The sequence below is a fragment of the Hetaerina americana genome, unplaced genomic scaffold (assembly GCF_022747635.1).
Source record: "Hetaerina americana unplaced genomic scaffold, ioHetAmer1.1.p SCAF_9, whole genome shotgun sequence".
NCBI classification, from domain to species: domain Eukaryota; kingdom Metazoa; phylum Arthropoda; class Insecta; order Odonata; family Calopterygidae; genus Hetaerina; species Hetaerina americana.
This window is the reverse complement of record NW_027287538.1, coordinates 71,671,144-71,685,916: the sequence shown is the minus strand read 5'-3', so window position 1 is coordinate 71,685,916 and position 14,773 is coordinate 71,671,144. Positions and strand designations below refer to the sequence as shown.

Here is a 14,773-nt window from a genome sequence, read left to right as displayed (position 1 = left end):
GATATGTGGATTATGTTCCTTCATAACAAATTTTAGATAGAATGGATTACGTTGTCAACAACATATTAATCTATTTTGTTGAAAATTTTACTTTTAAAATAGTAATTTAACATCCAATACATCTATCAACTCCATTTGTCGGAGAAAAAGAAGTACCGTAATCAATATGTCTGCTACACCGTGAAGTTGTCTGCAGACTTCTTTAGGTCAGATCTGTCGCATACGCAAGCAGTAAAATGTGTTGACCACTGAACCTCGATCGTGACGGGCGCATTTCATTTTTAAGCTTTAGTGGGCGTACGTGCCTATTGCTTGTTGTTTTAAATTCGCTTTAAATCGGGGAGCTTGAAGAGGAATCATGTTCGCGCGAATAACGTTCTATCCTACTTTATTTTACAATGTTTTAATGGAAAGAGTGACCAGCCGAAGATGGTACGATAGGATAGATGAAACAGTGGTCTTAGGAGCTCTCCCATTTGCAGGAATGACGAATAGTGTGGGTAAAATACTCAGTTAAGGCATTAGGCATAACTTTATCCGAGTATAACGTGAATCATTATTGTAAAGGTTTGTCTTTTACAGCTTGTCAAAGAGGAGAACGTTAAAGGAGTCGTATCTATGAACGAAGACTATGAATTGTGGCTGTTTTCAAACAACGGCGAAGTAAGTGGTATAGTATATTTGCATTTATCAGTTAACTTCTATATTCTAATGTAATTCAACTTGCGCCGTAATTCACGTAATTTGTTTTCATGGAATATGCCAATTTTCTTTATACTAGGACTGGAAGAAACACGGAGTGGAATTTCTTCAACTAAGTACGACCGACATATTCGAAACTCCTTGTCAGGAAAAACTTGTGAAAGGGGTAACGTTTATTAACAAGTTCAGGAAAATTGGTGGAAGCGTCTACGTCCACTGCAAAGCTGGTCGAACGAGAAGTGCGACGCTGGTAGGGTGTTATTTAATGATGGTAAGTCACTGAGCGTTGTGTAACTATTGACCCTGAACATCCAAACACCCTAAATACCCCTCAAAAAGTAAGTAGTGACCAGTACCCCCTAGGAGGAAGACAGCCCATGTTCTCAAAAATTTAAAGCAACCTCGACCCGTTTTGGTATTCTATTTTTAATATGTCTTTTTTGTGTATGTATTTGTGTGTGTATTCTTTATTTATCTGGTATTAGTATGCTGTTACATGAAATATTTCATCCCCAAGATTGTTAAGAGCTTGCTTGAAGTGAATCTCTATGAAATGGCCTATCAGCCTCTGAAATGAAAGACGGGCATTGGGAATATTCTGAGTATGGCGATATATCTCTGGCTCTGATCATTATTCAGTCCAAGACTCTTCTTACCATCGGGTGTGCGAGTCTCAAGGAACTTCGCGTTACCAAAAGACCAATGTAGATGGAAAGAATACTGAGCACATTTTTCAATTAGGTAGCTTATGATTTCAATGAATGCGGATGTAATCCAAAATTAATATTTATGGGTCTTTAATATGTTACTCTAATTAATATACATATTTAACCTCTTTCCATTTAATAGTAGTAATTATCATTTTTGGTCCATTAAAAAGTTAATTATATTTTATGCACTTGCTAACTATGCAGGCGTTTGCACTTATTGGATATTGAAATTCTGAAGATAACATCCTAATTTGCATAGTGAGGAGGTATACATGGTCCCTGCGAGGGTTTGAAGCCATTCCTACTTCCTTGGAGAAGAAGGAAGGGCTGGGGTCAGAGAGGGAGAGGGGTCATTGCTGGCCCCATTTCCTGTTTTTGGTCTTGGTATCAGCCAATCAGCACCCATTCCATAATTCATTTACATGTCCCCCTTATCTGCCTTTGACTTTCACTGGGTCTCTCCGAAAATAGTATGGTGCTGTGACTCATGGCCACAAAGAAGAAGTGAGCATCAGGAAGTGTTAAATGAAAACAGTAGTTTTCTCTGCAGCAGGCCACATTTTCACTGGTGTGGCTTATAGCATTGCCTTATTTTGCATTTGTACCATGAATTTGAGGAAAGTCTCATTTTTCAAGCCTTCTTAAGCTCTGTTTATGTTTATATGATAAGGAGTTAGTTATTTCAAACAAGATTACCGATATTAGGTTTGATCATGGTTAGTTGGCAAGTATGCTTTAAACTTGGTAGTTTCTGGCATAACCTTTCGGGTAGTAGTAGTAGTATTTAGGGTAGGCGACTGACAGCTGAGGTTATTTGTGCCATTAGGGATGGACAGGAAATGATGAAGGGTTGAGAGAAACCCGGCGTCAGCATTAGCCTACTCTTTATGAAAGGCACCAAGGGGTCCGCAGCTTAACGTCCCATCTGATGGACGGTGTACTCACTCGAAGTGCCCTCCACAAAGTACCTCAAGCAGGGATTGGGATACCACTGAAATAACCTTTCGGCAATGGTGTATTTTACAAATAAGGAACGGAAATATTTTTATTTTCCTCTGTATTTATTTAAATTAGATTTGCAAAAGTACCTATAGTACTATAAGTACTATATAGTACTAAAAGTACTATATTTATAATATTCTGTTTACATTTTTTAATTTAGAATATTATTTAATGTTGATATTTTGTCTACATTAATTAATCTAATTAAGTACCTGTGTGCAATCTGAAAATATCTTTCATGCATTGCAATTCAAGATTCTTCTTAAATTCTAACTTATATTTTAATTCTCAATAACGAATATTTATGTCTATATAATTTGTACCGGTATGTAAATGTTTTTTATAAATGTGGAACTAATCTATGTTTTTGCCTTTCTTTTTGTAAAAGGGCTATTCCCATATAAAAATCTAAATAATCTTGATAGTAAATAATAACTTACAAGTGTTAGCAATAAGGGGTATTCCTGACTGTGCAGTCTGGGAGATCCCTAATGCCAATATGCACAAGCCAGGGACAAATCTTAAACATAACCAAACATGATGGTGTTTTTTGGTTTAATATTTAATCTACCGCTATGAGTTACACATAGCTTTGTGATGGGCATCTTATAGTTTAATGCCCTTAAGGTGGCTCTGGAAATAATGGAAAATAAGATGAGCATGCACATCAAAAAGTTAATTATGAATACCTGTACATGTATGCTGCTATCATGGTTATTACATAGTTATCACTGGTCGTTCAAACTACCCTGTGGCATGATAAGAGATGTGTAATTATCACTCCATGTAATTATGTCTGTATTTATGTTTCTGATGGTGATACTCATGAGGTAATTTATTATTCATTGAATAAATAGGTGGTTAGATTTGAAATTTCATATTTAAGATAGAATATAAAAGGATAACTTCTTCCAATTGATAATGCGGCCAGTGTATGGATTCCCCAATGCCTGCCAGAAGACCCAATCCAATCCATTTTTCCAAAATTGCCAAAATTAGTTTTCCATTTAATATCATACTTGTTATCATGAGAAAAATTGTAATGGTATAATAATTGTACTCTTCCACTAGTCAACGCATGTATTTCTTACCAAGTTTTGATGTGCTATTCTGTCTTCAGATGCAGGATGGTTACAGGTGCCATCTTATATTCACTTTAATCTGTGAGGAAAAGAGGAAGAGGAGGGTTTGTTGTGGGGAAGGGTTGACGTCAGGAACCTGGATTATGATGTAGCACTTCAAAGCCTGGCTGGCTGTTCCAATTCCATCAAATCATGCCTGAAACCATGCAGTTTGATGAGAAAGATAATTTAGAAGGTTTCCTATTGCCTTCCTCAGTAGTGTTTTCAATGTGGCACCAGAACTCAACGACTGCCTGACTGGGGTCAGACTCCTTTGTAGCCTCTTCCCTGAGGAACAGATGGTGCTCAGACTACCTTTTTTCTGGCCCCTACCCTTTCATCTATCTGGAACTGGTGATCCTACCAGGATCATTTGTCATTGCCCTTATCTGTTTTAAATGCTTGCAGAAGAATGGCTGGAGCCCAGAGCAGGCGGTTGGCTTCATGGAAGGATGCAGGCCCCACATTCTGTTGCGCTCGGCACAGTGGGAGGCCCTAAAGATCTTCTACGAGAAGGAGGTGACCAGCAGATGACGTCAAGAAAGTTCCGCAGAGGGAGAGAGAGATGGAGACCTTTGCCCTCTCAATGCCAGCTCTCCCTGAACTCTGGGGTAGCCTTCCCTAGCGCCTGATGTGACACCCTCACCTCGGTACCAGCCGTTTCAAAAGGTGGAAATATGCCATGGTGCTTCTTGTTCATTGATTTTATGGAGGTTGTACAGGAATGAGGGGGAAGTTACCTTTATGACTCAGCATTCATTTTTGATGTTCGCTTGTTGAATTGAATCAAGACAAAGGATTTTAGCCTGCAGACTGGAATGTGTAGCATATTCAGACAAAAAAAATCTTGAGATAATGTTTTGATTATCCCTTTGCATCAACAGGGGGTGATGATTATGCAGTTTTTGTGTCACCCTTGTGAAAAGAATTATATCCACAAAAGCATTCCAATCATCAAATTGCTGAAAATTTTATAGATTTATATTGGAAGTGTGAATGCATGCCGCAAAGAAATTATTGATCAATTCCATGGTGTTTGAAGTGTTTAAAAACTTTTCTTTGGATGAAATGAGGGTATGTTGTAAATTGATGTTGCACTAAAACCTCGGTGGTGGCAATTGTCATTTTTAAATTCATGATCTCTCACTTCATGTACTTGAAATTTGAAGTCATTGATGGAGCTCAAAAATATTCTCAAGATGTTACGTTTAAAGGTTTGAGAGAATACTCATGTCATGCATTGCACAAAATCTTTGAGAGTTGTCCTTTTCCGAGTATCCCTTCTGATTGCTGGAGAAATTTTTAAAAAGCCTGTAGATTTTCTATTCCAAAGTAAGCTACAAACATTTTTTCTTTGAATTTGAGCTGTGGTATTTTCTGAATAAATGACATTTATAGAGTATCATGAGCGAATATTCGTGGTCTTGAAATGCTTTGTGCTCTGCAAGTGATTTCTTCCAGTAATGTTTATGGTAACTTTTCGCTACCGAGAGTTGTTGAAGTTTTGAATCTCACTCCACGAAACTTAATAAATTTAGCCAAATAGTTGGTGGAATAGTATCGACCACCAAAACTGATCATTTTATTTCTACCTTTGGACATAATCAAATCATTTGAAGCTACAGTCTGTTGATGAGAAGCTGGCTTGCTACTTGTGGCTTTCTAAGGACGTAGTTCTGATCCACCTTGGATGACAATTGTGGAGGTGATGCTTTATGCTAGGGGGAGACGTGTGGACAGAAATTTAGAGGGGAGAGGGTGCCTAATTATTAGTAATAATGAGGGAAACCCAATCCCTCACCCCTCTTTCCATGAGAAAGTGAGCCTTCATGTAACTGCTGATTTCTCTGGACTCCTGAGTCTGAACTTGTTGGGTGACATGCTAAACTTGGGACTCCTTGATAGATACACCTTGAACTCATCGCTTCCCCTTATAACCTATTTCTCCTCTGATGTGTCCTCCTCATTGGCCAAGTCAATTCAATTGGACTAAGAATATCCTGAAAATCACTAGTACAACCAAAGTTCTTATGGCAAATTGTCAAATCTTTTGCGTCTAGATGAAATTGCTCTTTATTTGGTTCGAGTCTCAGAATGAGGAAATTGCAAGAAACACCACTTTTATAATTCATGTGCAATTTTTAAAGTATTTACATTTTTGTCATATATTCTGAAGGTATATGCAATGATCAAATGGACGTTCCATATCATATGTGGTGGTTGGACAATCAACAACATTCATGTATTGGAAAAAGCGTAGTCGAAAACAACCATTGGTACAACAAAATATTTTCCATTGACGAGTATCATATAGTAAGTAGAATTTTCTCTGCCAGATAGCTTTCCACTTGCAAGTGCAGGAGAATAAATCAAAATAGCTCTTTTATTTAAGAGTGGAAAATATTATACTTTCAGCCGACCTAGAGTATTAATAAAGATAATTAGTAACAATTCAGTTGCTGGCTCAGTCAAAGTACCTAATTCCTCATTAGTACCTTCCTACCTCTTGTTCCGGGACTTTTTCTAAACCTCGGATCACTCTAGAGAAATATTTTATTTTTTATGTTCAGTGACATGGTGATGACAATAATTGTTGCACCTATAACACACAACTTAAAATGCATGCGTTTATATGAGCATTCTCTTTCCGGTGCAATGGTTAGAATTTATAGAGTTGACATTTACCTTTTCGAGAGAAATTTTTATGGAGCATAAGTGACTGAAGAGATTGTATTAAAATGTTCTTAAAAGGGTACTTGTGGTAATTGAAAATGGTCAACGTTTAGACGAGACTTATTTGAGAAGTGCAGACTAGATTTCGAGTTGGCTTTTGTGTTTGGATTTTAGAGATGGTTTCCTCAGGAATACTTAATGCAAGGGATAAGTGATAATTGTGATTCTCCAACATAGCTTTTAATGACAAATCTTCACCTGAATATGTCTATATAAAATGTTTGCTCTTTTATGCCCCATCAACTTCGTTGAGAATGCTTTGAATTAAGTTGCTATCATTTTTATGAGGCTATTAATGATAGTATTTTCAAGTTTTCATGTAATTCTCCAAAATAACTATTTAATTTGTGTAATGTTATACTTAAATGAATTTATAATCGTTATTTTGTTTATTTTAAATCTAACATAAGTTAGTCTTTTTTGATTGTGGATATATGTATTCAGTTTTAATGTTGGCTATTACTTTTTAATAAAAGGCTTTATTGTTTCTAAGTTTGTATCTGCAACTTATAACTGCCTTGAATTTGGTGTACAAAATATATATTAATAAAATTTGCTCATTCAAAGAAGAGTAAGTTCCAATTTGAGCATGTTTAACTTGTACATTTGTGAGGAGCACATTACTTTAAAATGGTTATATCGAGTCACATTTTAGACTTTGTATCCCCTTGTATTACATATTTATTTGCTCACGCAAGTCATAATTTTGTGCAATGTGTAATATTTATATGATTTTTATGTCAGACCTTTTAAGAGAAATGTGTCCTAGTGGGCATTATGCGAAATATTTTGCTGTGCTTTTTTGTTTCCTAATGTTGTGTATTTTTGTTGGATTGCTTAAATGTGAAGAGTGAACCATGCAAATGAAATAAGGTGTCAATTAGTTGTGTTTGGAAATGGCATTGCTTGGTGAGTAGAGATTAGGAATATATGGCTGTTGCTCACATGATAACACCAATATGAACACTAAAGTTTTTATATTTGTCTATTGTGGGATTTGCAAGAAATGGGTTAACGTTCTTCAAATGAGCAAAGTTTTTTAAAGGCACTCTTTTTTAATGGCATAAGGCGGCCCTGCTCCATAGTTTAGAAGGCACAGCTTTTCCATGAATTTGATCCTTATGTGTGCATTAACGTGCTTCTCTTTTCAAAGTATATTTGGCCAAAGTTCATTGCCTGAACATAGTGTAATTTGGCTAGTTGAGCCGAAGGCAATTGTGCCCTTAATGTTACCATGTATTCTCAAATATTGGTCTCACATCCATTTAGTTTTCGATAATGTCATTCAACTAAAATCCTTGGAAAAACATTCCAATGTAATGAATAATTTATTTCACATGAAAGTCATCCTGTTGTGGGTTTTAGTTTTGTCCATCTGGAATCTGAAACATCTAGTCGTAGTCTTCTGCTCCTTTTTAGATTTCAAATTGAACATTTCAAAGAGTATACAAAGTTAATTTATCTATTGCATTATAATTTATTGATGCCATTAAATGCATTTCTATCCCATTATCTCCTTGCCCAATTAATAGGATTGTGGTTGGAAACAAAGATAGAATTCACATTTGCCAATAAAGGTGGTCTGCATGTGTGTGTGTAAGTATCATGCTACGTTAATATAGATTTATACGTAACATTTGCACCATGCCATTAGAATTCTTGTAGATGGATGCAAATTTTTGCATATCTTAATGCCTACAAAGTGGTCAGTCTTGTACTATGATGCATTTTATGCCCTTTTCTCTTGAAATGTTCAATAGAAATGAATGCCAGTAAAGTTGAGTGACATTGATGTTCGACTTAATATTACACAATTCATTCCATACATACTTGACAATTGACAGAATTGACAGAATTGAATTGACAGACACATACAACACAATTGACTGAAAGCATAGCATACCGTAGCAAATTAAGCAAAAGTGATCCAATTTAAAGTTTGAATTTTAGAACCAATTTTAAATGTGGTCTGGGGCTATGTGAGTGGTAAACTTAATTTTTGTGTATAGTGTGAAGTAAATTTATTACCAAAATGAAAAAAATTCTTTTCAATAAAGTCAAATGAAAGGGACAAAAACAGCAATAAATGTAGTATAAGATTCATTCCGTGCACCATGCTCTTAAAATTCTGAACTAAATATAAGTTTCAAGGGCCTTGGATTTTTTCCCCCATTAACACTGATCAATATGCAACTATCATGTAGCTCTTGTCCTCATTTTTATCACTTCACTTTTATCACTGTCAACTTAGGCTCCATTTAAACATTAAATGTATGTTTTGCATGTTATTTATACATTTGGGGGCTTAACCAGCAGCATTCAACAGTGATGTTGCAGATTGGCCAACCTATGACAAATTCCTTCTTTTAGTATCTAGTGTATATAATCTGTGGTCATGTTTGAAATCTCACCATCAAATCAGCCCATTGGCCTAAGAGGAGTTGTTGGAATTATTGGTCACTGTTGCTGCCTAAGCAAAATCAATTGGCGCTTGCATATTTTTGATATTGGCATACCTCCTGTTAAATTGAAAATTTAATAGTAATTGTTGGACAATTGTGAGCTAATCTTTAATTCAATGGGAATGAAATGAGGATTTCAGTGCATTAAAAGTGAACCTTACTTGGCAGTTTGAATGTAGAATTATGGGCAGATTCCCAGCACGTAGGAAACCGAGAGATGCTCGCAATCTGGTTTGTACAAAAATCCTCGTGGCACAACCAAGGAGATCACATTGTATACATGAGTACTCAAGTTACATACATTCTTATTGTCAGGAAAAGGACACAGCAGTTTCCGTTAGATCACCAAAGTTAAACGACATATTTTTTAGTTATGTCTGCTTGGAAAATCACACCATTGCTATGGCCACTTGACGAAAGATCACTGGGAAGGAATCTTTGGTTTTATTGAAAAGAGATTTGTGACAAAAAGTAAAATGATTTGATGAGATATCTCCAGATGTTTCAGGAACATCTCGGTATCTGTCCATAAAAAGTCAACAGTTGAACCTGTTTGTTGTTAGGTAGACAGAGGCTTGGAACATCAGTTTGGATATTGTTAGAATATTAGTTTGTGGAGCATCTGGATGTGCATGTTGGTTTGTTAGAATTGATTAACTGTTATTTCACATTTAATTGGAAATCCACTTTTATACATCTTTGCAATTCCTAATGTTAGCATTTTGAAAGTTTGTCCAGCGCTACGTTTTTTCCTGTTGAGGACACACAAGATAGTTATGACATTGTATTGGGTACTACTTTCAGCAATAAGATTAGATACACATATTATAGGTTCCTCTGCATGGAGACAACTTCCTCTGATATTATTCATTCGTATTCCTTTAGCTGATTCATTCATAGAAATAGATCACTGATTACCAGAATTGTTTGTGCTCTGCCTCCACTCTCATTTAATGAAACCGTGATAAAGATGTCAAAATAAGCTTGGAATCTCATCATTCTAAATTCATCACTTGCTGATATTGATGGCTATCCTTTTTGCGATTCCTTCCTATATTTTTGTGTGTTTAAAGAAGCCATTCTGCTTGAATGGTGGCTTTAAATGCCTTTAAATATGATTCAGTGACTTGTGGTGGATCAATGTGTGAACACTCTGTTGAAAAACGGTTACTGCCAGATTAGATATAACTTCTTGTTTATAAAACATTGGGGATGCCTTTGCTGCATCTTTTTGGGTACAGCTAACAATTTAATGACAAAAAAGTTAATTATCAAGTGAAATTGGAAAGTTTATATGATAAATAAATGTACCATTAGCAAAGAGATTTTATAGATTGTACTGTAAATGTAAAGTCAATTCATTTGATAGAAACAATATTTTCTCAAAATATTTCCCCGAACAATGGGAACATTCCCTTCCCTTCCTGTGTGTACTTAATGTATTTAAAAGCATAATTTGGATAATATTTTGAAACAAAATATCAATTGTTCTCACATTAGATGTCAAATATTTTTATTTCATTGTGAAATTATGTGTATAACCTAATCCTTTTTTGAGCAATGCCAGCCAGACACAAGCTTTAACTGTAATGTTTGATAAAATATATTGAAAGGTTAAATGAAGGAGGAGTAGTAATTTCCAGAGTGTAAATATATTATTAGTCACAGCAGTGGCAGATGTATTAGTAATAGTGTTTCTTAATTACTATTAGTCAAATTGATAATACACAGTAATAGTTTATTTCTCAAAAGTGTAAGAAGTTTATAATGAAAGTCTTCCAAATTTGACAATAATTACAGTGCTTATTTTAAATTATGGCATAAAATCAAAGTCATTGCAATTTTTAGGTGAAAAGCATTCTGAGACAACAGGTACATTCTGCGTCATTTTACATGCGTGTAAATGCTTCTGTGAAACCACAAATGTGTTATAATTGTTTAATGGTTATTTATATGGCTGTTAATATATCAATTTTAAACCTCTGTAATTTGATTCAATGGCAATGTTAATAATAGTAATTTTATAAAGCTATCATAGGTAGTTGAGAGTTGATTTGTTAATACAAAATGAAAATTAAGAAACATATTTTGTAACGCTTATTCCTCTAGCTGGACTGCCTTCCATTATGAATTCTCCTCGAGGGTAATTTTACTCATACGTTTGTCCAGTGCTACATTTTTTCCTGTTGATGACAAACAAGATACTATAATACCATAAGGTTTTTCCAATGAGTGCAAATACCCTGTTCAATCATTACAAAATAGTAAATTTGGTTTGATTTTCCACGTTAACTGGCCAAGCATAACTGGTGCTTCTCTCATTATGAATGTGATCTGAGAAGAAATAAGCTGAAGATGAGTGAAAATGCATATGACAGTTTTTTGTATGCATTTGTTGATGTTTTCCTTTTCTTGATTTCTTATCCTGAAAAGTTCACTCTCTTTTCAGTCCTACGAAATGCAAATTGAGTTCATTCACCACAAAAGTCACGAGAGATAAAGAAGAAGATTAGATTCAAATGCCCTTTTAGAGAGGGGATCTCCCAATCATGTGCAGATCATAATTTATCTCAATGCCAGGAGGAATAAGACTGCATGCGGTGGCTGTTGGAGGGCTGTTTTTTAGAGGCAGATATTTGTTGATAGTTTGGTTGTTGCTAGATTGACACTGTTAGCACATTGTAAGCCTTGGTCTCCTCTCAAAAGAATCCTATACTCACTCGTCTCTCATTATACCTCAATGGCATATTTTCAATGTTGATATATTTTGAAATAATCATGTAATGAATAATCAATCTCAATGGTTGTCGCTAAGAACATCTTCTCGTCAGACCACAACTCATTCGAGTGTACCCTTACTTTACCCCTTTCCCCACCCCCTTGACCTTCACCTATCCCCAGAGTCATTAGAGCCTGGAACAAAGCTGACTCGGCTGCAATTAACCATGTCTTCTCCCTCCTCTCCTGGGACCTCCTGGAGTGCAGCAGACCCAAGGAAGGCCTGGATGTGTTTTACAATCTCCTGAATGGCATCATAGTGGATTTGTCCCCTTGGGTCGTGTTTTGAAGAAGAGGCTCTGGAATTCACCGGAAATGACTCTCGCTCCAAAAAACAAACTCAGGGCTAGGAAATTATGGAAGCATCATCCTAATCCTCACACCCGTGCCTCATTCATGGTCCTTTGATGTCATACGTGCTTTCTCCTTCATGGTGACTTCAAAAACAATATTCACGGAATAACTGAAGGAATTCTGGACAAATCCAAAAGATGTTGGTCACTAATCAATGCCAGACGGAAGTCGCATCAAATCCCGATTTCTGTTTTTCATAAGGATGAGTGCTTTCTGGGTAGTGACTGTCCTTCTGCTTTCTATAACTACTTTTGCTCTAACTTCAACCTCACCTCTCCTACCTCCACTCCCCCGCAGCTTCAATCCGTTTGCCCACCATCCCTCTCTTCTATTTCAACCAATCCTCTGGAAGTTCTAAGTATTTAACCACACTACCCTCTTCAAAATCTGCTGGATTCAACCATATTAGTTTTCTTTTTCTCAACCGCTATGCTACATCACTCTATATCCCGATCTCTATTCTTTTCAACAGATTCTTCTCCGGTGTTGCCTTCTCTTCTCAATGGAAGACTGCTAATGCAATCCCAATACTAAAATCTGGCCGAAAATGTTTGGTTCAAAACTACTGTCTGATCTCCATATTGCTCATGCTTTTAATAATCTTCAAGCATATCATTCATGATCGTCTTCTTCACTTACCCTCCCTTACATTCCTCCCCGGGGGATCATGCCTCACTAACCTTGCCGCTCTACACGACCATATCACAAACTCTTTTGAGCTTAACTCACAATTGGATGTTTGCTATATTAATTTCTTAAAAGCATTTGACTCCATTAACTGCTCCCTGCTGGTCCATAAACTCAAGCATTGGTACAACATGCATGGCATTTTCCTTTCTTTAATCTGCAGCTTTCTCAGGTCTTGCAAACAGCATGCCCTTATTGATGGCATTTCCTCCACTCTTCTTTCTGTACCATCCCACATACCACAGGGCAGTATTCTTGGCCCTCTCCTCTTTTCAGTAGTAGTAGTATTTAGGGGTGGCGACCGACTACTGAGGTAATTTGCGCCATTAGGGATGGACAGGAAAGGATGAAGGGTGGAGAGAAACCCCACCATGGGGTCCACAGCTTAACATCCCATCCGACGGACGGCATACTCACTCGAAGTGCCCTCCACAAAGCACCTCAAGTAGGGATCGAGATACCACTGAAAAATATTCAACACAGCCAGGATTTGAACCCAAGCCCTCTGGGTGGGAAGCCAGTATGATAGCCAGCGCACCTATCCCAATCCCTTATCCTCTTTTCACTTTACTTAGATGACATTATTGACTATGTCATCCCTCTTGGATGCAATATTTTGGTTTACACAGACGATTGGAAAATTTTCAAACATTGATTGCCCATCTAATGCTGTTTCCATACAGTTTTCTCTTAATTCCATCACTGCTTGGTGATCCGATTTGCAGTTATGCATTAATCCCTCAAAATGAACTATTATGACCTGCTCTTAGAAGCCCAAACCACTTTCCTTTTCATACACTCTTTAGAACAACCCTATCCCATCTGCCAGTTCTCACTGCGATTTAGATGTAATTTTTGACGCGAAGCTCACCTTTTGCAAGCATGTTCAAAGCATTGTTGGGAAAGAGATGGCAATAGTCAGACTAATATTATTGTCACACCAATTTTCATGATCCTCTTGCCCTAAGAATGGTGTTTTTGGCTGTGTCCTCCCAATTTTAGAATACTGTTCACCAATCTGGTCGACCGCCTGCCAAACTACTTCGGAGTTACTCAACAGACCTCTTAATTTTTTCCATCGTGTGCAATCTGCATTCTGTGCTCAACACTTTTGTCATCTAATCTAATTGCCAATACTTATTTACCTGGGCATTTATCATATCTGAGGCCAGTGATAAGACCCTAGGAGAAGCCCAGGGTAATATTCCACATTCCATTCTAAAAATATGCTGCAAGAACCCCTTGCATGTTTATATTATTTAATATTTTATATTGAAATAAATTATATTTTTGGCTTTTTTAAAATTATAAATTGATATTGATTTATTTTCCAGCTCATAAGATGCAATTATTTTACTCCAAAATGAGCTCTAAAGTCAATCCTTTATCTTATGGACCGATGAGTATATGGGCAGAACTCTGACCTATAAGTCACCAGCAAATTCTCTGGATAAGTACTTACTGTCAAATATTTTTTTTCCTACATTAGGCATAGAAAGTGGTTGCATTTGTTACAAAGTTCAATAATATTACTTTTCAGCCACAGAGTAATAATATTTTGTTGTAAGTAGGTACTTCCAAAAATATTCCCAAATAAATTGTAAATGTATGCAATGCAGTGCATTTAGATAAATATCATATGTTGTGCTGCTGCAAAACTTTTGGGCAAACGGGAATTCACTCTTCTGCTAATACGAATACAACACTGTATCTCTCCCAATGAACTCTTTTGATGCTACAGGCACTCAACCTTAGGTAGTTTTCTGTGTCACAAAGTTGTAGAAAATGGTTGCTTTTAGTACAAATTTTGATAATATCAAAATGATAATGGATACCAAGCATTGCATAACAAGTTTAAATGATAACAACTTCATTGGAACTTAAGAGAGAAGATCGTCATACAGTGCTTCATTTGAACTTGTATTCATCAGTCATGCATGAGAACAATGAAACAAGGTAGCTGGAAAGTACCTTGGCAAAACCTTCTCCCTTTCCCATCCACTCCCGTGACTTGCCTCTCTTGTGACACCAAAAATGCCGCATTGTTTTGTCTTCCCATTGCCATACTTCCTTATGTGGCATTAATTTTCCCTGCCCTCTGAGAAATTACTTCTGAATTTTTTTTTGTCTTTGCAATTGAAATACAGGTAAAAGATTGGATCTTTATTGGAAAGTACAGACACAGTGTACCTTTCCTCATCCCTAGCATTCAAATTGGCTTTAA

At 36.4% G+C, this 14,773-nt stretch overlaps 1 protein-coding gene across 1 annotated transcript; it reads left to right on the top strand.

Moving 5' to 3' along the window:
* The first annotated feature begins 20 nt into the window (after positions 1–20).
* Positions 21–8,112, top strand: PTPMT1 (protein tyrosine phosphatase, mitochondrial 1). The gene is made up of 4 exons (XM_071597587.1): positions 21–496; positions 583–663; positions 782–973; positions 3,944–8,112. The coding sequence occupies exons 1-4, from the start codon at positions 359–361 to the stop codon at positions 4,067–4,069; spliced, it is 537 nt and encodes a 178-aa protein (XP_071453688.1). The 5' UTR covers positions 21–358; the 3' UTR covers positions 4,070–8,112.
* Positions 8,113–14,773: the final 6,661 nt, after the last annotated feature.